At 47.0% G+C, this 25,575-nt stretch overlaps 1 protein-coding gene across 13 annotated transcripts in view; it reads left to right on the forward strand.

Moving 5' to 3' along the window:
• The window catches only part of EXOC7 (exocyst complex component 7), a 63,532-nt gene that overhangs the window by 730 nt on the left and 37,227 nt on the right, over nucleotides 1–25,575 (forward strand). For all 13 annotated transcript variants that reach the window (XM_073587889.1, XM_073587893.1, XM_073587896.1 and 10 more), the window contains exons 2-5: nucleotides 258–323; nucleotides 5,889–6,073; nucleotides 11,723–11,828; nucleotides 24,789–25,011. In XM_073587889.1, the coding sequence (XP_073443990.1) occupies nucleotides 258–323; nucleotides 5,889–6,073; nucleotides 11,723–11,828; nucleotides 24,789–25,011 (580 nt within the window). The remainder of the gene's footprint in view (nucleotides 1–257; nucleotides 324–5,888; nucleotides 6,074–11,722; nucleotides 11,829–24,788; nucleotides 25,012–25,575) is intronic.

A 25,575-nucleotide genomic window follows, 5' to 3' on the forward strand; every position in this document is an offset into this window, starting at 1 on the left:
CCCATTCATTTCTATGCATATTTCTCTTTTTCTGCATACTGATGCGTTTTTTACCGCGAAAAAACCGCATCGCAGTAAAAAACGCAGCATGCTCATTAATTTCACGGATTTTTCCGCGTTTCTGGCTATTTCTATGCGTTTTGAAAACGCGCGGAAAAAAACGCGCGGTTTCTGGGAAGGGAGTCAGGTTTTTCAGCAGAAATTTTCTGCTACGTTTGCACTTAGCCTAACACTGACCACCGACCTCCCTTTTACAGGAGGAGGAAATGCTGACATTCATCAAAGAGAGTCTGGAGAAGAGCGATCAGCTGACCAACAACATGGTGAGTGCTAAGCGAGAGAAGCTGGATTGGGCATGGTGACATTTGTTATTATTTTCCCCAACAATATCTATTAGGGGTGAATCAAGAGGTCTACATACATATATAATCCAAAAAACAATAGAAGCAAATACCCAGAATAAATAATATTTGTAAGGCCGTGTTCACATGTTCAGTATTTGGTCAGTTTTTTACCTTGGGATTTGTAAGCCAAAACCAGGAGTGGGTGATAAATCCAGAAATGGTAAGTGTTTCTATTATACTTTTCCTCTGACTGTCCCACTCCTGGTTTTGGCTACACATACTAATTTGTAATACTGACCAAGGACTGAACTTGGCCTTAGAAATATATCATAGATAATAAAATCAAGAGAAAAACCAGTGGGAGTATGAGGGGGGAAAAACACTAGCCCAAGAGCAAACAAAGTAAATGTACAACTCCAAAGCAGTAATATAGGTGATTCACAATCTTCAAACACCTACTATATATACAGTTGTGGCCAAAAGTATTGACACCCCTGCAATTCTGTCAGATAATACTCAGTTTCTTCCTGAAAATGATTGCAATCACAAATTCTTTGGTATTATTATCTTCATTTAATTTGTCTTAACTGAAAAAACACAAAAGAGAATGAAGCAAAAAGCAAAACATTGATCATTTCACACAAAACTCCAAAAATGGGCCAGACAAAAGTATTGGCACCCTCAGCCTAATACTTGGTTGCACAACCTTTAGCCAAAATAACTGCGACCAACCGCTTCCGGTAACCATCAATGAGTTTCTTACAATGCTCTGCTGGAATTTTAGACTATTCTTCTTTGGCAAACTGCTGCAGGTCCCTGATATTTGAAGGGTGCCTTCTCCAAACTGCCATTTTTAGATCTCTCCACAGGTGTTCTATGGGATTCAGGTCTGGACTCATTGCTGGCCACCTTAGAAGTCTCCAGTGCTTTCTCTCAAACCATTTTCTAGTGCTTTTTGAAGTGTGTTTTAGGTCATTGTCCTGCTGGAAGACCCATGACCTCTGAGGGAGACCTAGCTTTCTCACACTGGGCCCTACATTATGCTGCAAAATTTGTTGGTAGTCTTCTGACTTCATAATGCCATGCACACGGTCAAGCAGTCCAGTGCCAGAGGCAGCAAAGCAACCCCAAAACATCAGGGAACCTCCGTCATGTTTGACTGTAGGGACCGTGTTCTTTTCTTTGAATACCTCTTTTTTTTCTCCTGTAAACTCTATGTTGATGCCTTTGCCCAAAAAGCTCTACTTTTGTCTCATCTGACCAGAGAACATTCTTCCAAAACGTTTTAGGCTTTTTCAGGTAAGATTTGGCAAACTCCAGCCTGGCTTTTTTATGTCTCGGGGTAAGAAGTGGGGTCTTCCTGGGTCTCCTACTATTCAGTCCCTTTTCATTCAGATGCCAACGGATAGTACGGGTTGACACTGTTGTACCCTCGGACTGCAGGGCAGCTTGAACTTGTTTGGATGTTAGTCGAGGTTCTTTATCCAACATCCGCATAATCTTGCGTTGAAATCTCTTGTCAATTTTTCTTTTCCGTCCACATCTAGGGAGGTTAGCCACAGTGCCATGGGCTTTAAACTTCTTGATGACACTGCGCACGGTAGACACAGGAACATTCAGGTCTTTGGAGATGGACCTGTAGCCTTGAGATTGCTCATGCTTCCTCACAATTTGGTTTCTCAAGTCCTCAGACAGTTCTTTGGTCTTCTTTCTTTTCTCCATGCTCAATGTGGTACACACAAGGACACAGGACAGAGGTTGAGTCAACTTTAATCCATGTCAACTGGCTGCAAGTGTGATTTAGTTATTGCCAACACCTGTTAGGTGCCACAGGTAAGTTACAGGTGCTGCTAATTACACAAATTAGAGAAGCATCACATGATTTTTCGAACAGTGCCAATACTTTTGTCCACCCTCTTTTTTTATGTTTGGTGTGGAATCATATCCAATTTGACTTTAGGACAATTCTTTTTGTGTTTTTTTTCATTTAAGACAAATTGAATAATGATAATAATGCCAAAGAATTTGTGTTTGCAATCATTTTCAGGAAGAAACTGAGTATGATCTGACAGAATTGCAGGGGTGTCAATACTTTTGGCCACAACTCTAGTAATGCCAAAAAGTGGCACAATATAAATCCTAGATGAGACACCACTCAAGATCAGACATCATAAAGTGAATGTCCTAACGCAGAAAATGGTATTCAAAGGTGCAAAGCACTAAGGTGTTGCAGACAGGAGAGAAAAGAAAATGAAGAAGGTGAAATGAAGAAGGTGTTGGGACTGCCTAACGCACGTTTTGCATTACTTCCTGCAAATACGGTTTGGAGTTTGTGGTGTTGGGCTCTTGGGCTAGTGGGGTTCTATGTGTCACACTCCCATTGGTTTTTATCTTGATCTTATTTTCTTTGTTATGTTTCTGTTAAAGATTATTAATATGATTCTAGTTTTTTTTTGCTTCCATGTTTTTTTTATTTGTTGTGTATTTGAAGTACCCTATTGTACAACAGGCCATTTATACAACAGACCGCTACAAATTCACAGCTCTCCACATCAAAGTGGCCTCTGCCACAAGAGTGTTTACAAAGATTATGGTGTCAGTCATGGCCATTCTTCACTAACAGTGGATAGTAATCTTCCCCCACCTCAACGTTCACTGTTGCAAAAGTCTTCAGATCACCCTGGACACTCTTACCCATCTTGGCTGGGTAGTCAACACAGCGAAGGAAGTTGTCTATGATCAAGGCCCAGCGTCTAGTTTTCTTAGGCATGCTGTTCGATACTGTTCGCACCGGAGTCCTTCTTCCAGAGGAGAAGATCACGGCACTCCACCTGGCATTCGTTCACTAAGATGCCCATACCCACACTTTGTTCGACTCTGTATGAGCGTACAAGGGAAGATGATTGCCATAATGGAAGCTGTCCTTTTCACACAGTTCAGTACCTGTCCTCTCCCACTTGCTCTTCTGTCGGCATGGGACAAAATGATCTCTTCCCCAAATCACACCATATTTCTGCCTCTGAGTGAGGCAGTTATTGGCTTGGTGGAGCCTCTCTCCCTCCATTCAGCATGGGAGATCATTCCTCCCTCTCGACAGACGCTAGAATCATTGGATGTTGGGCGGTCTTTCTTCCACACAGAGTCCAGGGTCACTGGACTCTCAGGAAACCTCTTTTCCCATCAACCTTCTTGAAATCAGATCCATCTACCTCTCTTATCCACTGGCAGGACCTTCTAGCGGGCTGACCAGTTCGCATTCAATCCGACAATGCCACATCCGTGGCATACGTAAAACTCCAGGGCAGGATATACAGTGAATCCATCATGTTAGAGGTTTCATAGATTCTGGCTTTCTAACGAGCGGCACATGCCAGCAATATCAGTGGTGCACATTCCAGGCGTGGACAACTGAGCTGCCTACTTCCTAAGCCTTCAGGGCATCTCCTCGAATGAGTGGTCCCTCTGTGTTTGAACATAGGTGGGGCAGTGCCAACGTTGATCTGTTGGCGACTCGTTTAAATCACAAGGTCCCTCAATTCGTGGACATGTCTCATGTTGCCCTGGCGGTCGATTATGACGTCCTTGTCATTTCATGGCCTTAGTTTCAACTTCCGGACTTTTTTCCACCTTTTCCTCTAATCCCCATTCTCCTCAAGAAGATCAAGGCAGAAGGAGTTCCAGTCATCCCAGTCGCTCCAGACTGGTGCAAAAGAGCCTGGTATGCACATTTAGTCAATCTACTCGCAGATGTACCCTGGAAACACCCAGACCAACCAGACCTACTTTCTCAGAGTTCCCTCTAATACCAGAATTCTCCGTCTATCAATTTAATGGCATGGCCATTGAAGACACAGTACTGAGGGAGGCAGGCTTCTCGTCTCAGGTCATAAACACCATGATCAGGGTGGGGTAACCCTAGTCCTCACGCATTTATCATCAGACTTGGAAGGTCTTCTTTTGCTGGTGTGAAGACATCCACACAGCTCCTATGTCTTTTTCCCTTCCATCAATCCTGGCGTTCTTGCAAATCAGGGCTAGATTCCTTTTTGTTTCTTAGTACTCTCAAGAGTCAGGTCTCCACGCTAACAATTCAATTTCAACGGAAATTGACCTATTGTCCCCAGGTCACGACCTTCCTTCGGGGATTTGCCCATCTAGAGCCTCCATATTGTTTCCCTGTGGACCCGTGAGACCTTAACCTAGTTTTTAGGAACCCCCCCCCCTTCGAACCCATTCAGGACATAGCGTCTTCCTTTCTCTTGTCGAAGGTTTCCTTCTTGGTTGCAATCACTTCCATCAGACGAGTCTCAGACTTGGAAGTTCTCTCTTGCCGCTCTTCTTTCCTTGTCCTCCACCAGAGCAAGATGGTCCTACGACCTTTTCCTTAATTCCTTCCCAAGGTAATCTCTCTGTTCCATATCATCAAGTATATTATCCTTCCTTCAGCCTGTCCCCTGTCCATCCCCTTGAAAGGTCTCTTCACAATCCAGATGTAGTCTGAGCCTTACGTCTCTACCTGTCAAGAATAGCATCCTTCTGACATTCAGATGCCTAGTTTGTCATACCTGAGGGTCGTCTTAAGTTCAAGTTAAGGATAGACCACCACCTCCAGGAGCGAGCGTGGGGTCTTGAGTGGGAAGACCTAATAAAATATGGAAATTATAGCAGCTAAGAAGGAAAAGAGAAGAAAAGTAGAAGATGAGACACTGAAGAGCAGAACCACTAGTGAGTCCAAAAAAACAGACAATGCCACCAGAAGGGGAGTTATCGGATAATTTGCAGGTGGGACTTCTTTTTAGGAGTCATACTTGTATGATGGGGAGGACAGAAAAGCTTCCCAGTAGAATCACATGACACTATGCTTATAGATCGCCTCAAGCGTTTCGGTTATCAGCTCCTCCATACACTGAGTCTGGTAGACCTCAGAAAATCACTCCTTCAATATTGCGGGATGACTGTTTTGGCAGCTTGGAGAAGATGACGTAGTAGAGATTTTTGATAACTAAGCTGACATCGCGGACATAAACAGAAATACAGCAACAGAGCCTCAGTTTATGCAGGTCATTAAGTATTAAAAATACACTTTCCTCAAAAATATTAGACTGTTAAAATCTTTTGCTGTGAGTTCAACATATAATCTCCAGAATCCATTGCACCTTGGATAATTTTGGTGCCTTAAGGACCATGGAAGCATTTGTGAAGATGCCACAATGTTATTAATTCATTTTACTATGTGATTTTTAGCCAGTGGTACACATTAGATTAATGTTGGTCTAACACTCCGATCTTGGCAGGACCGGATTACAATCTGTTTATATCTATGTCCTGACTTTTCCACCAACAGCGAATGTCAGAGGAAAGAACGATCCCCTATTCCCACTGAGAACACATTTATATACGGAGGGATCTGGTTGGGAGCCATAGCTGTTGGTCAAATGAGCAATTGTATGACTGCGATTTAAAGTACACAGCCAGGTTTCTGATATACAAAAGCTTTCTCTGACTTAGTAAACTATTAGCTTTGACCATATTATTTTTGTGCAGGTGTCCATTCTTTCTTCTTTTGAGAGTCGACTCATGAAGTTGGAAAATTCGATCATTCCTGTCCACAAGCAAACAGAGACCCTACAGCGGCTGCAGGAAAATGTGGAGAGTACTCTTTCCTGTCTAGATCATGTGATTAGTTACTACCACGTGGCCACCGAGACCGAAAAAGTCATCAAAGATGGGTAAGAAATCAACTAGGGGCTTGTTAAAGTGCTTCACAGAAAGGTCCAATTTAGGAAATTACCTATGATTTTTTAGTTTTCGAGGAATGCTCATTAGGCCACATTCATAGCAGTTGGAATTTTATTATTTATGCTTGTTTCAGTAAATGTTCTGGAGTTCCTCTGCTAATCATCCTGGAAATATGATAACATTGATAACTGACTGTAACCACTATCCTTGTCATTGAGGCAATTCCCTTCACACTGTGACAATAATTTATCAGCCCCATTGACAAAAGGAATCATAACATCCAGTAGTACATTTTGGGCGATTTCCAGTATGATTTTCTTGGAAACGGCCTAATTCTGAGTCGTGTGAAGATGTTCATATTATTATGGAGTTTATTTTTTTTTTTAGGAAATTCTAGTAATTACTGAAATAGAATAGAGGATACTTGACGGGTCATATTTAAAATATCCGTTAAAGTCAAATTCCATTGAAAACCAGAGTAACCCTGTTGGTGTTTTACATACCGATATATCTGGCCGATGACAGTGGTAATGCTTTCTTGCTGTTCCCTATTCTAAAATCTGTATCAAATTTGCACAGCAAGCACCAAGTCTTATGCGTTTAGCCGGTGTCAACCATGCAGTCTCTGTTCACTGCTTCATGTTCAGGATGACATTTGGCTGGATGCAGTCTAACACAACCAAGATGGACACCGTCCTCCATAATGCCCAATCAATGTAGTAAAAGGGTTGTGCCAAGTTTGGAAATTAAGCTCTATAAATAGGATAGAGGATAACTTCCGAAACCCTGGAAGTCTGACCCTGTGATCCTTACCAATTCCAAGAACCGGTGTAACAGGCCAGATTAACCCCCCACCCAGAATATACCAGGGGTTAAAGTGGCCTAGGCGAGTTTATACCCCTCTGGGCTAGACTATACTCCGGGTATATTATGGCCTAGGCCAAGCTATACCCCGGGGTATAAATTGACCTAGGCTAGATTATACCCCCTCCGGGTCATAATATACAGCGAGACAGCGAACAGGGTCCCAGGCAGCACATGGGGCCCCAGGCTGTGCACAATGACCCATGCAGCACACAGGGGCAGAGACAGCGAATGGGGCCCCAGGCAGCGCACTGGGGCCCCAGGCAGTGCACAGGGCCCCAGGCAGCGCACAGGGCCCCAGGTAGCACACAGGTGCCACAGGCAGCACACAGGGCCCCCAGGCGGTGCACAGGGGCCCCTGGCAGCACACAGGGGCCACAGGCAGCGCATAGGGGCCACGGGCAGCGCACAGGACCCCAGGCAGCTCACAGGGGCCCCTGGCAGCACACAGGGCCTCTGGCAGTGCACAGGGGCCTCAGATGTCGCACGGGGGCCCCAGACATTGCACATCGCATAGTAGCTCTAGACATTGCACAGGATTAAGTGATATACTCAAGAACGGGGCCCCAGACAGCGCACAGGGGGTCCCAAACAGCGCACAAGGGGTCGCAGACAGCACAGGGGGGCAGAGACAACGCTGTCCCCCCCTTTGCGCTCTGTCTCTGCCCCCCTGTGTGCTGTCTGCGACCCCTTGTGCGCTGCCTGGGGCCCCTGTGCTCTGTCTAGGGACCCATTTGCTGCCTTGGGCCCTTTGTGCTACCTGGGGCCCCTGTGTGCTGCCTGGGCCCCTGTGTGCTGCCTGGGCCCCTGTGCGCTTCCTGGAGCCATGTATGCTGCTTGGGGCCCCTGTGCTCTGCCTGGGGCCCTGTGCACTGCCTGGGGACCCGTGTGCTGCCTGGGGCCTCCATGTGCTGCCTGGGGCCCCGTGTGTTGCCAGGGGCCCCTGTGCGCTGCCTGGTGCCCCGTTTGCTGCCTGGGGCTCCGTTCGCTGTCTCTGCCCCTGTGTGCTGCCTGGGACCGCATTCGCTGTCTCTGCACCCCCATGTGCTGCCTGGGGCCCATTTTTGATGGCTCTCAAAAGCGTGAAATATCTGATCTACAGCAGCTGGAGTATATTCTGACCCGGAGGGGTATAATCTAGCCTCGGCCAATTTATAACCCGGGGTATAGTTTGACCAAGGCCATAATATACCCGGGGTATAGTCTGGCCCAAAGGAGTATAAATTGGCCTAGGCCACTTTAACCCCGGGACTATTCTGGGCAGGGGGTTAATCTGGCCTGCTACACCGGGGCTGTATTTGGCTACCTCCGGTGGTCCCGCAGAAAATGAATGAAACTGAAGTGTACATGAGTGACCGCTGTCTTATTCATACAGGAATCTTTATAGCCCCCATGCTTAGGATTGGTGGGATTCCCAATGGTCGGACCGATAGCGAACATGAAGTTGTCCCCTATCCTATGGATATCTTCCAAACTTGGTACAACCGCTTTAACATGCACATTAATAATAATAATAATTTATTGCTATAGCGCCAACATATTATGCACTTTACAAATTAGAGGGGACTTGTACAGACAATATCAGACATTACAGAGTAACACATAATTTAACAAATTACCAATAGTAGAGGGCCCTGTTCGCAAGCAGACAATTTATAAGCAAGAACATTCATATTAGGCACAAATATAAAATTACATTACACACGCATTAAATATTATGCACAGATTCACAGTACTCAGGCATAAGAAATGCATTTACACATGCCATTTATACATGGTAAACACTTAGGCCATGTGCACACGTAGTGGATGGTGAAGCGGATTTTTCCGCGCGGATTTGGAAAAATTTGCAGGTAAATCCGCAGGTCAGAAGACCTGCGGTTTGACACCTGGACAATGGAGCAGGTGTAAAACCGCTGCGGATTCCGCACAAAGAATTGACATGCTGCAGATTTTAATTTCCATTGAATACAATGGTACTGTACAATGCAGCAAAATCTACTGCGGATCCGCAGGGCCAAAAACGCTGCAGATCCGCAGCAGAATCCGCAACATGTGCACATGGCCTAATGTAGATATTAGACACAAAGACAAACAATAGGTATTCATACGCTTTATACACGTGGCATATTTTCGTAGTTCTACCAAAGAACCTCAAAAAACCTACCCTAAAAAGGAGAGAATCAGCAGTATAATGCAAAATTTGGAATTCAGTATCTTTACTGATGGAAATTTTGTTTTTTATTCAGGTGACCAGATAATATTTTTGTTTTTCATTTTTCCATACCTATACACTTATCGGCCTAAACATTTGGTTTTTTTTTTGCATAAATTATTATGTGAGGTCTTAATTTTTGCGAGATGGGTTATAATTTTGTTAGGTGACATTTTACTATACACATATGTAAGCATACATTTACATAAATTTTTATTATTAAATTTAAAAAAAGTTCTCTCTTTTCCCACCAATTACACCATAAGTTCTACGTTGAGTGCATTGTAGCGGTGGTTACAGTTACAAAATTCCAAAAATATCCATGTTATTTACTAGTGTGTGACATTTATTTTTAAAAAGTGTATTACAAAAATGTCATTATTTTTAATAACTTTATAAGGTTAATTTCACATTAGCGTTTTTTTGTAAAGCGCATCGTGTGCAATAGAAGCCCATGCAAAAAATCGCATCATGCGTTTTTGCATGCGTGTGCGTTTTTTATGCGCATTTGTTCTCTAGGGGTTAAAACCAGTGTCTACACATTTTTATGCCAAAAACGCATGCGCACGAAAACGCAGACGGAACGCATGTCTATGCGCACGCCTGCGTTCCCATAGACTGTAATGTCTTATTTTGTCGCATTCCATGCGCAAGTGTGCGCATGCAGTTTTTTACGCCTTTCGGTGGACCAAAAATGCAACAGGTTGCGTCTGGTGCTCCTAGGCGCACACCTTGAAAAAACGCATGCGCTCGAAAACGCAAACGAACGCGTGTAAACGCAAGACCATGCGCACGCCATGTTAAACTTAAGGACGCATGCGCATGGACGCGCACAATGCGCTGCGCAAAAAAAACGCTAATGTGAAACCAGCCTAAGGAAAATAATCTGACTTCTCATTCAGATTTTTTTTATCCTCTAATTTCTGGTATATAGAGAGTTATCACTCTCTATGGACTAGGTACATTCTGTCTGTAAAGAAGTAGAACACTATTTAGATACCATGTTTAGGAAGAGAGCATTTTTTACATGTAGCCGTGTGGTCTGTGGCTCACTGTTATGTCTAGGCAGTAAGGCAGAAACATTCTGGAGTTTTAATTATGGGAAAGACCTAGAAAATGAAATAAATACTACACAGCATCTATTGAGCACATTTATAGCCCTGTCTACATGGGAGAGATGGATTCAGATACTTGTAAGGCCTCTACATGCGGCGATGATGAACACACACAGAGTACCGTCCCCACAGGTTGTGTGCACTGTGAATGTAAGGCCTCTTTCACACATCAGTTTTTTGCCTTCAGGCGCGATCCGGCTTTTTTTTGTAAAACCGGATCCGGCAAAATGCAATGCCGGATCCAGTTTTTCCCCATTGACTTGCATTAGCGCCGGATCGTGCCGGATGGCATTGCGTTTCATCCGTTTTTTGCCGGATCCGGCAACTTGTCTGATTCCGGCGTCTGGAAAAAACGGCTACTGTAACGTTTTTTGTCTCCGGCGAAAAAGCCGGAAGCGCCGGATCCGGCGCTTCCAGCTTTTTGCTACAATGAAAGTCTATGGGCGCCGGAATGCGCCGGATCCAGAAAAAGACGGATCCAGCCACCGGATCCGGTTTTTTTAAGTCTGCGCATGCTCAGATCCAATTGGCCAGCCCCCAGGAACAGATATAACCTGCTAGACGGATCCAGCAAAAAAACGGATCCGTTTCTACAGTTCTCCAAAATTTATGCCGGATCCGTTTTTTCTAAAAATAGCCGGATCCTGCCTGACGGCAAAAAACTGATGTGTGAAAGTAGCCTTAGGCGCCAAGATAACCATTGGCACTCCTCAGCCTTGCTGAGCTCCCTTCTATCATGGGCCCCCGTGCAGCTGAACGGGCTGCACATTCAGTGTGTCCGACCCTGAGCTAAAAACAATGAATCAACCAAAGATTGCAACCGAATGCAAGTTGGCCTTGGAATAACAGATAACATGTTGGGTCAAAGAACAGTAGTGTCACAGCCATGCCATTGTCTGAGCTCTCTTTCTCACATATCACTTTTCTTACATTTTCTTAACCTAAAAAATAAAGGAAAAGTACATCAACTATGGGTAATTAGTACCTATCAATTTCCTTTCACATCTTCACTAACTAAACTACGAGTGAGAAAATGAAAATGGCCAAGACCCTACAGATACTGAGTCTAATAAGCTTTAGTAATGAGAATCCTGGAATTCCTCTATAAACCTCGATGAAAACCGTGTACAACTTACTTCTTTATTTCCTTTATTCCTACCAATTAGAAAATTCATGAGTGATCCCTCTTCACGTTTTCTATTCAGTCATTCTGTACAGTTTTGGATTAATTTGCCTAAAAAGTATCTTCCATCCCTATTTGGACATTTATTTTTTTAAGCCTGTCTTTAATGCAAGAGTTCATTTGAAACTGATGAAAGCTCTTGTGTGTTGCCGCACTACAGTAAAGATTAGTTAGACCCTAGTTCTCTATAATCTAGTAGAGCCGTCTCCTTGTACCCATGAGTTTATAAGCTTTACTTCATATATTAATTTTCTTTTACTAGACCGTCAGGACGGCTGGAGGAATACCTGAGCTGTATTGCCAAAATTCAGAAGGCAGTGGAGTATTTTCAAGAGAACAATCCAGGCAGCTTTGAGTTAAACAGAGTGGTATGTTACTTGCATATCTATAAGTGTATATTTGCTGATTATAAAAACTATTTTGTACGTAAAGAAGACCTGTCATTTGCTAGAAAAAAATTTATTGAATACTTTCTAAAAATCCATGAGATTCCCTGATTTTTCATTTTTGTTGTTTTTTTGCTGCGTCGCTCCATTGCAGAGATATTCACATTTATTGCTTTTGGAGCATCGTGTGTGAAATCTCAGATTTTATAGTCCAGTTGGACATGTCTACATAGTCTTTTATGTTGTTTTCACTTTCACCTTTCCCTCCTGGACGCTGTCAATCATAGCTAGACAGTGCCAGAGAGTGCTAGGCAGCGTCAAGGAGGGAAGGAGGCATGAAAGTGCATGACCCCCAAGCAAATGCTGAAGAAACACACAGTTAGACTGCAAAGCATATTCCACTGCAGTAATATTCACATTTGTTTCTTACTCTGTCGCCTCATTGGGGGACACAGAACCATGGGTGTTATGCTGCTGTCCACTAGGAGGCGACACTATGCATAATCTGAAAAAGATTAACTATGGCTCCTCCTCTGCAGTATACACCCCTGGACAACGTCAGCCTTCTCCAGTTTTTGCTTAGTGTCGCAAGGAGGCACACCTAAAGGATTTTTTCTTTTTTTCTGTTTTTTTTTCTTCGGATGACAGATGAAGAAAAGTGGGTCTCCTCAGTGAGACTCCCGGCATGGCTCCTTCCTCGGCCCCCTATTATGGGGTGCCCAGATGAAGTTGAGATGGCGGTTCCCCATGTCGCTCCTTCCCCAGTCCTGCGGGTGCTGGTTCGAAGTTGAGACCCCCCTCCTTCCCCAATTCCTTTTGGTCTTGGGTTGAGGTCGAGGCGAGGAAGAAGCCCCCTGACGGTGACAGCAGCACCCTCCCTAATCCCCCTCTGGGGGTATTAGGTTGAGACGCCGCAGGTAGGGTCTGTCCATGGCAACCTACGCAGCATCCAGGGACCCCAGCCAGCTGCGGGCTCCTGTCGGTGGCAGTGCAGGCAAGCATAGCACATGCAGACACAGGGCTCTATGTGCCCCTGTGTCTGCGGCAGCATTAGTCTACAGCGCCGCAGGGGAACCCACCACAGTGCCCCGCTTCAGGTTGTGGCCCCACCGCTAGCCTGCCTTTCAATCCGGGGGGTCCGGTAAAAATCCGGACTACCGTGCCTCCTCTCCGCCCCCCGGCCCGCCCCCCGGATGACAAATATGACACTCCACAGTGTCATAGAAGGGGCGGATCGAGGCAGAAAGGGCGCGTTTTTTCACATCTCTGCGCACACTTTCTCAGCTCTCTGCCCCCTTCTTCTCCCTCATCTCCTCGGCAGCCATCTTCGCTGCAGCAGACGCTGTCCCATACAGCGGCAGCAACGCCAGCAGTCTCCGGGGGGCACAGGACTGTGAATTGTCAGCACTGGACCTAGGGGCACACTGGTGGGGTAAGATCACAGCCGGGTTCTCTTTACTCGGCTGTGACTCCATATTACCTACAAGGTTTTCCTATAGCTCCCCTGTGTAGTTACCCCTGTACAGTCCTCTGCTAGCCAGCCTCTGTGCACTATGCCGGGCTCAAGGAAAAGAACCAGGCAGGACTGTTTTTATGCTTTCTGCACAGCCTGCAGAGCCACTCTCCCCAGTGGCAGCACGTACTCGGACTGCAAGGATTGTATCCAAAATACTGTGTCAGAGCCCCAGGAAGCCCCTATCATTGCTTCAGCGGCCACTACCACGCCGGAATGAGCTACCCAGATGTCGCAGTGTATGACAAAGTCCATAGATAACCTGACCTCCACATTACTCCAGGCTCTGCAGGGTCATGTCTCGCCTATGAGTGTTACCCAGCAAAGGGACAGCTCCACCCAGGGACAGGCCGTTTCTGGCTCTCCCACACGTAAGCAGACCCACACGTCGCGTTCCTCCGAGTCATCCCATAGCACACGGTCTTCCCCTTCAGGGAGAGACACCGTGGTCCCAGGTCGCCTAGACCGTCCCCTACCAGAGACAGACAACGCAGATCTCCGCAAGAAGACCTCCGCCCCAGCTCACCCACCAGGGAACACCTGAGCAATACACAGGATTCGGAAGGCATCTGTGACTCAGACAATGAGACAGAGAGGTCTCTGGTCCCTTGTGTTGCTAGGGGGACAGCGCTAGTTGAGGACATAATCTCTTCCATCCATCGGGTGCTGGACATTTCTGATCCAACCCCGGAAGTCCCAGAACGCAAGATTTGCTTTGAAGGTGTTCTGAAACCACCTAAGGTTTTCACTAACCACCCGGAATTTCAAACGATCCTTACCAAGCAGTTTGCACAGCCTGATAAAAAATTCACCAATCGTAAATATTTAGAAACTAGGTACCCCTTCCCACAAAATGACACCAAACAGTGGACAGATCCACCCGAAGTGAACCCCCCCAGTCTCTAGACTAGCAGCACAGACCCTTCTCTCACTGCCAGATAGCTCAACCATCAGGGACCCAGCAGACCAACAGGTAGAACGCATGGCTCGCTCAGTGTTCGAAGCGGCAGGGGCCTCCCTGGCCCCCGCGTTCGCTTCAGTTTGGGCAGCCACGGCCATTCTGGCTTGGACCAAAACATTGCAAGATTGCCTTCAAACTTCAAATCCTCAGCTGTTGGACCATGCAGTTCAAATAGCAGTAGTAGCAGATTACATGCTTCATGCAGCCCTTGACTCCGCAAGAGGTGTAGCGGGGATAGCAGCAAACTCCATCACAATTTGGCGTATCCTCTGGCTGCGGGAATGGAAAGCGGATGCGGCCTCAAAGAAATCCCTCACGCATCTCCCGTACTGCAGTGGACGGCTTTTCGGTGAAAAGTTGGACACAATGATATCCAACGCCACTGGGGGTAAGAGTACCTCTCTCCCTCAACTCAAACCTAAACGCACGTTTAAACGGCGTAACCAAACACGATTCCGATCCTTTCGGAATTCTTCGGGCTGGTCAGTCTCGCGCCCAGCACAAAATCATAACTGCTCTCCACGCAGGGACAACCCACGAGCGGCGCAGAGGCCGGACAGGACCTGGCAGTCAAAAGCAGGCCAGGCGAAGCCCAAAGGAGGAAAACCTCAGAATTTCGCTTCATCATGACTCACGAACTCCGGAAGACACCCCACCAGGACTTCTACTCTTTCAGCAAGTCTGGCTGCCTATTACAGAAGACAGGTGGGTCAGGGAAATAGTGTCTTCCGGATACAAGATAAAGTTCACTTCCAGTCCACCGAACCGGTTCTTCCTCTCTGTTCCACCAAAACCGCCAGACAAGGCTTGTACCTTTCACCAGGCGGTCTCCTCTCTCCTTCAAGCAGGAGTTGTAGTACCGTTTCCCACGACCGAACGCTTCCGAGGGTTCTACTCTAATCTATTCTTAGTCCCCAAGAAAGGAGGCAGCGTCCGGCCCATACTAGACCTAAAACAACTCAAAAAATATGTACGGGTTCGTCATTTTCCCTTCGGTCCATCATTACGTCCATGGAGCAGGGAGAATATCTCGCCTCCATAGACATACAAGACGCATACCTGCATATACCAATTGCTCCCGCCCATCAAAGATTTCTCAGGTTCGCGATCAACCAGGACCGCTACCAGTTTGTGGCTCTCCCGTTCGGACTCGCCACGTCTCCCAGGACGTTTACCAAAATCATGGCAGCCACCATGGACATTCTACACTCCAGAGGCATTGTAGTCGTTCCATACCTGGACGACCTTCTCATCAAGGCTTCTACCTTCAAGGACTGTGAAGTCAGCGTCTCAATCACAATCGACACTCTGAGTCGACTAGGCTGGTTAGTCAACTTACAAAAGTCATCAACTACCCCGAGTCAGTCCCTGACCTTCCTAGGGATGCTATTCGACACCTCCAGTTGTCTGGTGCTGCTTCCCAGGGACAAGGCACTGGCTCTCCGTCTGGGAGTTCGCATACTCCTCCGCAATCCTCCCCGATCTTTCCGGTATGCCATGAGAGTCCTCGGCAGGATGGCAGCAGCGATGGAGGCGGTACCATTTGCCCAGTTTCACCTCAGGCCTCTTCAACTAACCATCCTCAAGTCTTGGGACAGGAATCCCTTCTCCCTTGACAGGGAGTTCCGGCTGACATCGTCAACCAGGAGGTCCCTACACTGGTGGCTCAGGCCAACTTCGCTTGCAAGGGGAAAATCCTTTCTCTCAGGTCAATGGAAGGTCCTGACCACGATGCAAGCCTGACAGGTTGGGGTTCGGTGCACCTACATCACAGGGCACAAGGCAAGTGGTTACCAGTGGAAGCGACCTTGCCCATCAATATCCTGGAAATTCGGGCCATCTTCCTGGCACTGAGAGCCTTTCATTACTTGCTGGCAGCCTCTCATATCAGGATACAGTCGGACAATGCCACGGCGGTGGAATATGTGAATCACCAAGGCGGGACCCGCAGTACCCAAGCGATGAGAGAAGTGGCACATATCCTCCACTGGGCAGAAGACACGAGGTCGGTACTCTCGGCGGTCCACATTCCGGGTGTGGACAACTGGGAAGCCGACTTCCTCAGCAGACAAGGAATGGACTCGGGGGAGTGGTCTCTCCATCCCGAAATTTTTCACCAGATCTGCCATCGCTGGGGGACCCCGGACGTGAACCTAATGGCATCCCATCTCAATGCCAAGGTCTCCAATTTCATGGCCAGGACACGCGACCCGCGGTCGCTCGGAGCGGATGCCCTGGTTCAGGACTGGACCCAGTTCCAGCTTCTGTACATTTTTCCACCCCTCCCCCTGATCTCCAGAGTCGTGAGCAAGATCAAACAAGAGGGAGTTCCAACCATCCTGATCGCGCCGGACTGGCCCAGACGTACATGGTACGCCGACATCATACAACTTACAGCAGACGCCCCCTGGCGTCTCCCCGACCGTCACGACCTTCTGTCACAAGGTCCGTTCTACCATCAGAACTCAGGGGCTCTCAATTTGACGGCGTGGCCCTTGAAACCTGGGTTCTAACCCAGGCAGGGCTCTCACCGGATGTTATTACGACCATGATCAGGGCAAGGAAGCCAGCCTCCGCCAAGATTTATTACCATACCTGGAGAGCTTTTTTTACCTGGTGCGAATCTCGCGGACAAGTCCCACTCCCTTATTCCCTCCCAAAGGTACTTGGGTTTCTTCAATCGGGCCTGGACGCCAGGCTATCCCTAGACTCGCTTAAGAGCCAGGTGTCAGCGCTCTCAGTGCTCTTTCAGAGGCGCATCGCTAACAAGCCGCAAGTAAGTACCTTTCTCCAGGGGGTTTCCCGATTGGTTCCCCCTACAGACGTCCACTGGAAACGTGGGACCTCAACTTGGTCCTGACAGCATTGCAGGCACCACCTTTCGAACCCCTTAAGGAAGTCCCACTCCGCATTCTATCACAGAAAGTGGTTTTTCTGGTGGCAATCACCTCGTTCGCAGGGTGTCTGAATTGTCAGCACTCTCCTGCAGACAGCCCTTCCTAGCCTTTCACCAGGATAAGGTGGTTCTCCGTACAGTCCCATCCTTCCTTCCGAAGGTTGTGTCCAACTTCCACCTCAATGAGGAAATTTCATTGCCATCATTTTGCCCGGTTCCGGTTCATAGAGTGGAGAAGGCTCTGCATACGCTTGACCTCGTCAGGGCATTGCGTATATACGTGTCTAGGACTGCACCCTTCCGGAAGTCTGATTCCCTTTTCCTTCTTCCGGAAGGTGTTCGAAGGGGTCTGCCGGCTTCCAAAGCCACCCTTGCCAGGTGGATCAAGTCCACCATACAAGAGGCTTACCGCCTTAACAATTCTCCTCTTCAGGCCGGTATCACGGCACACTCTACGCGGGCAGTAGGGGCCTCCTGGGCCATTCGGCATCAGGCTTCAGCACAACAAGTGTGTAAGGCGGCCACTTGGACTAGCCTACACACGTTTACGAAACACTACATTGTTCATACCCAGTCCTCAGCGGATGCGAGCCTGGGTAGACAGCTTCTGCAGGTGGCAGTGCCCCAAGTTTAGGGACCTCCTAGCACAATATTTGTCCATTGCTTCCCACCCAGGGACTGCTTTGGGACGTCCCATGGTTCTGTGTCCCCCAATGAGGCGACAGAGTAAAGGAGATTTTTGTGTACTCACCGTAAAATCTCTTTCTCTTAGCCTCTAATTGGGGGACACAGCTCCCACCCTGATGCCCTTACGGGCCGTTGTTTACGGTTGAGTTCTCATATTGTTCTTTGAGCTCGTACATAGTTGCCTTCTTACAGGCATGGTTATGTCGTTTTCTGTTACGTTCCTCCTAATGCTTTTGCACAAAACTGGAGAAGGCTGACGCCGTCCAGGGGTGTATACTGCAGAGGAGGAGCCATAGTTAATCTTTTTAAGATTATGCATAGTGTCGCCTCCTAGTGGACAGCAGCATAACACCCATGGTTCTGTGTCCCCCAATTAGAGGCTAAGAGAAAGAGATTTTACGGTGAGTACACAAAAATCTCCTTTTTGAAACACAGTATGTGAAATCTGCTTTGCAGCGCACCTGGGTGAATCTTCAGCATTTTTTCTGGGATCATGCAATTTCACACTTTTCTCCCAAACCACTTCAATCACAGCTCGGCAGCTGATCTAGCAGTCTCAGACTCTGCTGAACTGTGATTGGTCACCTGGGAGGGAGGTTTGAAAACACCTCCCGGAAAAGACTCTGCAGAAATACCCACTTCGGCTGTGAAAAGCCGGATTACTTACCGGTAATGCTCTTTTAATGAGTCCACGACAGCACCCACTGGAGGTATCGGATCCGCCCATTTGGAACAGGAAACCCTACAGGAAAGATAAAAGGGGCGGTCCGCCTTTCCTCCTCAGTTTTACGTTTCAGAGTACCAGAAGGACCGCCAAGGATTAGGCAATGTTCTCTTATTTTAACATCTTTCTTATCCATTATTTGGTAATACTTTAACTATTGATATCTTTAGGGGGGGAAGTGAACGGGTGCTGTCGTGGACTCATTAAAAGAGCATTACCGGTAAGTAATCCGGCTTTTTACTCTTCGCCACGACAGCACCCACTGGAGAGATTCCAGAGACCATCACCTGGGTGGGACCACCGTGCCAAGGATAGTCCTGCCAAAGCTTAAGTCAGAGGTTGATGAAAGATCAAGTCTGTAGTGGTTATAGAAGGTAGAAGGGGATGACCAAACTGCCGCCTTACATATAGTTTCAATCGGAACATCTCCCTTTTCCGCCCAAGAGGTTGCCATTGCCCTGGTGGAATGCGCCCTGATGTTCCCTGGAGGATCTTCGTTTTTTGCGGAGTAGGCTAAACGAATGGCCTCTCTGATCCACCGGGAAATGGTGCTCTTCGTGACTCCATACCCCTTCTTACAGCCCTGAAATGAAACAAATAGGGCCCTACTCTGCCTCCAACTGTTGGACCTCTCAATACATTTTAGGACAGTTCTTTTGACGTCCAGAGTATGGAACCTCTGCTCTTCCGGAGTAGAGGGATTTTTATAGAAGGTTGGGAGGAGTATCTCCTGAGATCTATGGTATTTTGTTGCCACTTTTGGCAGGTAGGCAGGGTCTGGTTTTAATACCAATCTGTCTTGGTATTCTTGAAAAAAGGGTGGATCTATTGACAAGGCCTGAATATCACCCACTCTTCTAGCTGAGGTTAGTGATACTAAGAGGGCCATTTTAAGTGCTAAGTATTTGAAGGGTATTGTGTCGATCGGCTCAAAGGGGTCTACCGTTAGGGCGTCTAAGACCAGATTTAGATCCCATGTAGGGACGGAGGGTATGTGGATTGGAGTTATTCGTTCACATGCTGTAATAAAACGAGTTATCCATTTGTTGCCTGCTATATTATGGCCATATAGTGCTCCTAATGCCGATATTTGTACTTTCAGTGTATTTACTGCTAAGCCTAAGTCTTTCCCCTTCTGCAGAAATTCCAAGATTGGGATTATCGGAACTTCTGTTGTATGAGGTACTGTATGGAATTGAAGAAATTTTTTCCATATTCTAATGTAAATCTGGGTCGTGGACTGTTTTCTACTTTGTAGTAGTGTAGCAATTAAGGACTCCGAGAATCCTCTTGTCCTCAATAACTGCCTCTCAAATTCCACGCCGTCAAGTGCAAGCTGAGCACTTGAGGGTGGAAAAAGGGGCCTTGGGAGAGTAGATTGGCAGTCGGAAGGACCCAAGGATCTGTTATCGACATAATCTGCAGCCACGAAAACCACGGTCTTTTTGGCCAGAACGGTGCTATTAAGATTATTCTTGCTTTGTCGTCTCTGATCTTCCGAATTACTTGAGGTAGGAGGATCAATGGAGGGAACGCATACGCTAGGTTGAAATTCCATGGAACTAGAAAGGCGTCCAGTATGTTTGGGTGATCTGACGGAGATAGGGAGGCAAAGGTTTTTATCTGCCTGTTCTCCCTTGTGGCAAAAAGATCCACCTCGGGTTGTCCCCATGCGGCTACTATGTCCCTGAAGACCTTCCGATTGAGGCACCACTCTCCTTGTCGTAGAGTGTGACGGCTTAGGAAGTCTGCCTTTTGATTGCTCTCGCCTCTTATATGAAGGGCCGAGAGGGACAAAAAATAGTTTTCTGCTAAGTTTAAAATTTTTGCCGCTGAAGACATCAGAGTCTCTGATCGAGTTCCTCCTTGTCTGTTTATATATGCCACTGTGGTGGTATTGTCCGACAGGATCCTTACATGCTTCTGTTGGAGCTGCGGAAGGAAGTTGTATAGAGCATAGAACACTGCAGTCAGTTCTTTTAAATTAGATGAGTAATCACATTCCTCTTTACTCCACCTTCCCTGATAAAACCCATTCTCCATGTGGGCTCCCCAGCCCTGGGGACTGGCATCGGTGGTTACAATACAGGATGGAACTATAACCCATGGGACTCCTGAACATAAATGGTCATCGTCTAACCACCACTCTAGGGAAGTCAAGACTTCTTGTGACAGGGTTATTTTGCTCTGTAAACGACCACTATGTCGCTTATCCTCCTGTAGGATCTGGTGTTGTAGTGTACGGACATGGTACTGGGCCCACCGGACTGCCGGGGTGCAAGAATTTAGTGATCCTAATAGTGACATTGCTCCTCTTAAGGATACACGTGGTTTATCTATAGCTGCTTGTATTTTTTGTTTTGTGAGGATGATTTTTACCTGGGGTAGTAGACATCTCTGGGTCAAGGAATCTAGTTGAAATCCTAGAAATGTCTGGAGAGATTGCGGATCGAGTCTGGACTTTTGGATATTGATGATCCAGCCAAGGCTCTGAAAAGAGGAGACTGCGTCAGTCACGCGTTCAGTACATTGTTTGACTGAATTCCCAATTACTAGGAAGTCGTCTAGATATGGTACAATTAGTGTGTCCTTTTGGCGAAGGTAGGCCATCACTTCTGCCATCACCTTGGTAAATATTCTTGGTGCCGTGGAAAGCCCGAAGGGCATGGCCGCGTATTGGAAATGACGAATCCTGCCCTCGACTTCCACTGCGACTCTTAGGTATTTCTGGAATCTGTTGTGTATAGGGAGATGATAATAAGCATCTTTTAAATCAATCCCTGCCATTACGCAATTTGGGAAAAGAAGCTTTATAGTGGATCTAATCGATTCCATTTTGAACTTATAATTTTTTATAAATGAATTTAGCTTCTTTAAATTAATAATGGTTCTAAATGTACCGTCTGGTTTAGACACCAAAAACAGGGGAGAGTAAAAGCCTCTACCCTGTTGTTCCTCAGGGACGTCAACTAAAACTTTTTTAGCTAGCAGGACTCGAATCTCGTCTTCGAGAGCCTTTTGCTGAAGTGAGGAATTAAGGCGAGTTATAACAAAGAACTCATAGGGGATTCGAAGGAATTCAATCTTTATTCCTTCCTTGATTATATTCAAAATCCATGGGTTTAACGTAATTTGTTCCCATTTGGTAAAAAAAAATTTTAATCTGCCCCCAACCGGTGGGTCTAAACTTTTAATTTTTTTCTCTCCTATATGTTGGCCCTCTGAAGATGGTACCCTTCTGCTTTTCGTCTTTCGTGGCCCATCTCGTTCTGTCCGATTGTCTTCTTCTCCCGAATGGCCGTCTTTTAAAGGTTTTCCTATAAAACGGAATGGGAGAATCACTGAAGGCCTTTTTCCTTTCTTTTGCCTTGGCGAGAATTTCGTCTAAGGCTTTTCCGAAGAGGAACTCACCCTCGCATGGGGTTGCACTAATTTTGCATTTTGATTGTGCATCCCCTTTCCAGCTTTTTATCCAAAGCGCGCGTCTGGCGTTATTCACCAGGGCTGCCGACCTTGCTGCAAGTCTCAGGGTGTCCGCTGAAGCGTCTGCCATAAAGGCAGCTGCCCCTCTTATCAACGGGATGGCTGCACGCAGTTTCTCCCTTGACACTCTTTGCTCAATCTGCTGGTCTAATTGATCTAGCCATACCAGCATTGACCTAGCAGTACATGTGCTGGCTATTGCGGGTTTGAATACCCCGGTGGTGGACTCCCAGGACCTTTTGAGCGAGGATTCAGCCTTTCGGTCCAATGGGTCTGCTAACAATCCTGCGTCCTCGACCGGGATCGAGGTTTGTTTGGAAGTGGAGGATATGACAGCGTCCACCTTTGGTATTTTAGACCATTTTAATAGATCTTCATCAGTGAACGGGTACTTCCGTTTTGAAGCGGATGGGAGAAAACCCCTCTGGTCGTGTTTTTCCCATTCCCTTTTGATGAGATCTTTAATTGCCGGTATTACTGGAAATGATCTCCTCTTTTTTTCTGCCAATCCCGCAAACATAATGTCCTGCGCGGTCTGGGCTCCCCTTTCCTCTTCACACCCCATAGTATTCCTAACCGCTTTTACCAGGTTATCTACGCTGTCCAGAGGAAAACATGCGCGTCCTTCCGCCTCCGAGGATGATGATGAGGACGTGGATGCGGAGCCTGAGTTTAACCCCTGTCCTTCCTCTGACTCTGAACTGACAATAACCTGTTTTCTATGCCTGGACTCTGCGGGAGTGCTGGCGCGGTTGATGGCTTGTATTTCCTCCCTAATTATGGCTCGGATATCCTGAGAAGATATCGTCGGCCCCTGCCTGGTCTCTTTCATGCATTGTTTGCAGAGTTTTTTGGGGTAGGAGTCAGGGAGAGGCTCTGAACATAATGCACATTCTTTATGTTTTGTTTTTCCTTTTTTCTTTGACTGAAACGGGAGGTCAAAGGTAAAGAGAGGGGGGGGGGGGGGGAGGAGAGGAGGTTAGCTTAATAGGTAGAGCATATGCTTTGCACACTCACCCAGTGAAGCTTAATACCGGTTCAGATGGCTGAGACGGTTTGGATCGGGTTTCTGCTGCCTCGCTCCTGCGGGCAGTCTCCGTCCTGGCGCTGCGGTCCCTGGTGGAGTTGCCCCCAGCTGAATCCCCTGCTGGGGTTTGCGACTCTGCGGGGGACGACATGTTCCAATGTTGCAGCGCTGCAGCGCTGTTTTATCTGTATCGTTGCCCCGGAAGTCGCCCTGTCACAGGGCGCATGCGCCGCGTCATCGCCATCTTACCCCGGAAGTTCAACCATTACTTCCGGGGTATGGGAGCGTCGGGCGCCGGCCTGCTCCCGCGCCACCGCTATTAACACACGCGGCTCGCGCGCACATGGCCTCACCATCCACGCTATACCCCCACCGATGGGAATGGGGGGGGGGGAAATCTCCCGGATGCCAGACCGGCGCGCTCCCTGGTAAGACCGGGCGGCCCTCCCCGGACCCGGCCATTACCACTATGCCACCAGACGAGGGGGGAGCCGTCAAACGGAGTCTCCCCCGACGCTGCCTCCGGACCGCAGCCCCTGCCGTTCCCGAAGAGACCGCACAGGCGGATGCATGGCCCAGGTAAGATCCTGCAGGATCCTGCTCCATTTGGAACAGGAAACCAAAAACTGAGGAGGAAAGGCGGACCGCCCCTTTTATCTTTCCTGTAGGGTTTCCTGTTCCAAATGGGCGGATCCGATACCTCCAGTGGGTGCTGTCGTGGCGAAGAGTAAAATAGAGATTTCACATACAGCTCTCCAAAAGCAGTAATTGTGAATAGCTTTACAGTTGTGACGCAGCGCAAAACTGAAAAGGGTGGCAGAATCAGGGGAGCTCTGGGATTTTTGCAAATAATTTAACTCAATTTTTTCAGCATGTGACAAGACCTCTTTAATTCCCATTACAGCACTCGTCCTATGATGTCAACACTGTTTCCACGTCGTCTTCATGACAATGTCACGTGATGACTAAAACTCATCACTAGACCCTACACCTTTCCGTTCAAGTGGAAGAAACACTGTTCATCCACTTGGACAAATGTGATGAGTGCAGCCGATCAGCTACTACCGATTGGCTGCAGCTGGCATTGTTTATGTCACATGATCTTTGGGAGATACTGGCTGACTTCGGAACTGGACATAAGTATCGAGTTTATTTTGTGCTGCATCCTGGTGCTTTTCAGAAGCTATTGCTCTCTGTTGGACAACCCCTTTAAGGCAGATTGTCTTCAAATTTAAAGAGGACCTGTCTGCTTGAATTGGCCATAAAATAATCCCTAAGCATGTTTTCTTAGAATTCTGTACTTCTGGTATTCCTCTTAGAAATTTATTTTAGCTGGGTGTTGCCAATCCTCTTGTCTACAGGGGTGAGTCCCCTCACAGTTTGACACTGACACCAAATGATTAAAGAATGTGAGTGTTTTGGGATACACCCATAACTGCTAACTCATAGAGACATTTTACATACAAGTATTTTTTACTCCACTAGACATGTAAGGAGAGACTCCTCTTTGGGGGTTGTCACTGATGAGATAAGCCCTTTGATCTAGTCAGTTGGTGATGACTACAGTAGTTCTCATCTCACATAGTCCTAGTGGTGAAAGCACACCCTGATTCTTGCATAGGTGGAATAATTATTTTTCTAATGTTTGCAGAAATCACTATTTGAAAGGGGTAAGGAATCCCTGGATGCCGAGTTCAGGAACCTCCTGCAGAGACACAGTAAGCCCGTTCCTCCCATCCTGATCTTGGACCTGATTGGTACAGATGAAGAGATAGAGGGGCAGGAGGAAGGAGTGCTGGAGCACCTTCCAGAGGGAATCTTGCAGGATATTATTTGCATTTCTCAGTGGTTGGTGGATTATGGGAGGAACCAAGGTGAGAAATGGTTCTGGTTATTGTAAACTCTGACTTGTTTTGTATTTATTTTCTGTCTTGTCGGATGGTACATATCACTTTTTAAAGGGAATCTGTCAGCAGGTTTTTGCTATGTAATCTGAGAGCAGCATAACCTAGTGCATGAAAGCCTGATTCCAGAGATATATCACTTACTGGGCTGCTTGGTGTAGTTTTCAGGGAATACCTGTTTTGTCTAATGCAGATGCAGCAAAGCTAAGAGTTCTGCTCTGTGTACAGCCCCGCCGACACCCCTGGCTGGTAGCTTCCTGTGTACACTGTGCATTGTCAGCAAGCTGCTAATCAGTGGTGTGGGAGGGGTTACACAGATTGGCCTAACTCCGCTGCATGTGAGATGTAGTCCTGCAGTGATAATCTCCTGATGATAAAACATCTATTGATTGTATTGAAACTATAGCACACAGCCTATTAAGTGACACTTCTCTGTCATCAGGCTCTCCTGCCCTATATTATGCTGCTCTCAGATTAAATAGCAAAAATCTGCTGACAAATTGCCTTTAATATCTTAGATTAACCTTTGATGGT

This window comes from Dendrobates tinctorius, unplaced genomic scaffold, assembly GCF_039654945.1.
Source record: "Dendrobates tinctorius isolate UK_male_01 unplaced genomic scaffold, ASM3965494v1 ptg000103l, whole genome shotgun sequence".
NCBI classification, from domain to species: Eukaryota; Metazoa; Chordata; class Amphibia; order Anura; family Dendrobatidae; genus Dendrobates; species Dendrobates tinctorius.